Source organism: Cryptomeria japonica, chromosome 9, assembly GCF_030272615.1.
Source record: "Cryptomeria japonica chromosome 9, Sugi_1.0, whole genome shotgun sequence".
Lineage (NCBI taxonomy): Eukaryota > Viridiplantae > Streptophyta > Pinopsida > Cupressales > Cupressaceae > Cryptomeria > Cryptomeria japonica.
The window spans coordinates 547,248,833-547,251,288 of NC_081413.1; the positions used below are offsets into that span (position 1 = coordinate 547,248,833).

Sequence of the window (2,456 nt, forward strand, 5' to 3'; positions counted from 1 at the left end):
CCTGCAGTTGACATTTCGCGACAAATTTTGCTGTACCAAATGTCGAAACCCTCATTTTCAGTGTAGCTATGTGTAGTGTGGGGCAGGGGTTTGAGAAGCAAAATTTCGAGAGGATGACAAATCGACACGGCAAACGGTGGCGATAAGGATCAGCCTATTTTTAGAAAGGTGCCCCAGGCAGATTGAAAAATAATGTTGCAGTCCAAAAGCCATTGCCGATCATGGCCACAACAGATTTGTGCGACGCTTTTGAAGATCAGGTGAGAGATGGACGGGTGAGGATTCTCCCTCCAATGTTCCAAATTTATGGAAGCAGAACAACATTTAGCGGCAGTATAGCGACTGTGAAGGTGTTCGAGGACAATGTGGAGGTGAGGAAAATGGTGGAGGAGGCAGGGGATGGCAGAGTGCTGGTTGTGGATGGCGGCGCCAGTCTTCGCTGCGCTCTGTTTGGCGGCCGCCTTGCTCAACTGGCTCATATCAACGGCTGGAGTGGAGTCGTACTTAATGCCTGCGTCCGTGATGTCCATGAAATTAACTGCTGTGATATTGGAGTTAGGGCTTTGGGAGCGCACCCTCTGAGATCGAGTAAAAAGGGGCATGGAGAAATCAATGTGCCGCTCATTATTTCCGGCACTAGAATTGTTCCTGGAGAATGGTGTTATGCTGATTTTGATGGGGTTGTTATCTCTGCTACTCGCCTTTCCATCTGATTTTAAAGTTGGGTTTTCTGGTCTTTAATTGGTTTTTTTTGTTTTTGTTTTTTTTAATTATCTGTATGGAATTAGATTAGACTGGTATTTGTAGTGAAGTCTCTTCCTTTCCTTGTCTGCTGAAATACGTTGTAATCAGCCCATGTTGTAATATATGTTTTGATCAGAGTCTGATGTTTTTATCAGTTCATGTTGTAATGTGAGTAGGGTCGGATGTTATTTATCAGTTCAAGCTGTAATTTATGATTTGGGTCTGATGTTTTTATCCGTTCAAGGTGTAATTCATGATTTGGGTCTGATATTTTTATCAGGTCAAGGTGTAATTCATGATTTGGGTCTGATGTTTTATCAGTTCAAATTGTAATTCATGATTTACACTTCCTTTTTCTGGTCTTCAATTGGGTTTTAATTTTCTTTTATCTGTATGGAATAGGATTAGACTTTGTTTTTGTAGTGAAATCTCTTCCTTTCCTTGTCTGCTGAAATACCTTGGTAATCAGTCCATGTTGTAATATATGTTTTTGATCAGAGTCTGATGTTTTTATCAGTTCAAGTTGTTATTCATGAGTAGAGTCTGATGTGTAATTTATGTTTTAAATTTGATGTTTTTATCAGTTCAAGGTGTAATTCATGATTTGGGTCTGATGTTTTGGTCAGTTCAAGGTGTAATTTATGATTTGGGTCTGATGTTTTATCAGTTCAAATTGTAATTCATGTTTTACACTTCGTTTTTCTGGTCTTTACTTGGGTTTTACTTTTCTTTTATCTGTACTGGTGTTTGCAATGAAATTTCCTCCTTTCCTTGTCTGCTGAAATACCTTGCTCTAATCAGCCCATGTTGTAATCTATGTTTTGATCAGAGGCTGATGTTTTTATGAGTTCATGTGTAATTTACGATTGGGGTTGGATGTTTTTTAATTTTTATGATCATCAGTTCAAGCTGTAATTTATGTTTTGGATCTGATGTTCAAGTTATAATTCATGAGTTGGGTCTGATGTTTTATCAGTTCTGATTCATGATTTTGGGTTTTAAGTCTGATAATTCATGATTTGATCAAACTGATGTTTTGAAAATTTTGGGTTTTAAGTCTGATAATTCATGATTTGATCAAACTGATGTTTTATCAGTTCAAATTGTAATTAATGTTTTAAGTCTGATAATTTGATCAAACTGATGTTTTTATCCGTTCAAATTGTAAAACTTATATCTGAAGTTTTAACTCATATTTTGAGTCCAAAGTTTTGATAGGTTAAATTGTAATTCATGATTTAGCTCCAACGATTTTATCAGTTTAAGATGCAGTTCATGTTTTTTTGTGTAACATTTATATCAAGTTCACATTATAATTTATGTTTTGGATCTTATATTTTGATCAGCTCAAAATTGTAACTCAAAATTCCTGGTTTTTTGTGTTTGATATTTTCATCAGATCACATTATAGTATAGTTTTTAGAGGTCTTTGTTATTACTTTTTAATTTTTAAATAATTTAGTATACATTTTATAAGTGAATAATCAACTGTAATATTTGTTTGAAAGTAATATAATTTTATTTCATAAAAACTCAAAATTTTTAGTGTGTAGATTCTCAAAATTTTAGTGTGTAGATTCATTTCGAATAGAACTGTTACCAAAAAAAGCTTCTGACTCAAAAGTCTGTTTATGAGGTAGAGTTGGTTATGACAGTGTTTAAAACCAATTGTAAAGATATAAAATAGTTTTATATTAAAAAAATTAAGTTAT

The 2,456-nt window shown here is 34.4% G+C and overlaps 1 protein-coding gene across 1 annotated transcript; it reads left to right on the forward strand.

Annotated features, from left to right (window-relative positions):
- LOC131060992 (putative 4-hydroxy-4-methyl-2-oxoglutarate aldolase 3) lies at window positions 1-1,906 on the forward strand. Its single transcript, XM_057994490.2, has one exon. It carries the CDS (start codon window positions 222-224, stop codon window positions 711-713), a length of 492 nt encoding a protein of 163 aa, XP_057850473.1. The 5' UTR covers window positions 1-221; the 3' UTR covers window positions 714-1,906.
- The last annotated feature ends 550 nt before the right edge of the window (window positions 1,907-2,456 follow it).

Coding starts and splice junctions, on each gene's coding strand:
- LOC131060992 (XM_057994490.2), top strand. CDS start 222: ATGGCCACAACAGATTTGTGCGACGCTTTTGAAGATCAGGTGAGAGAT.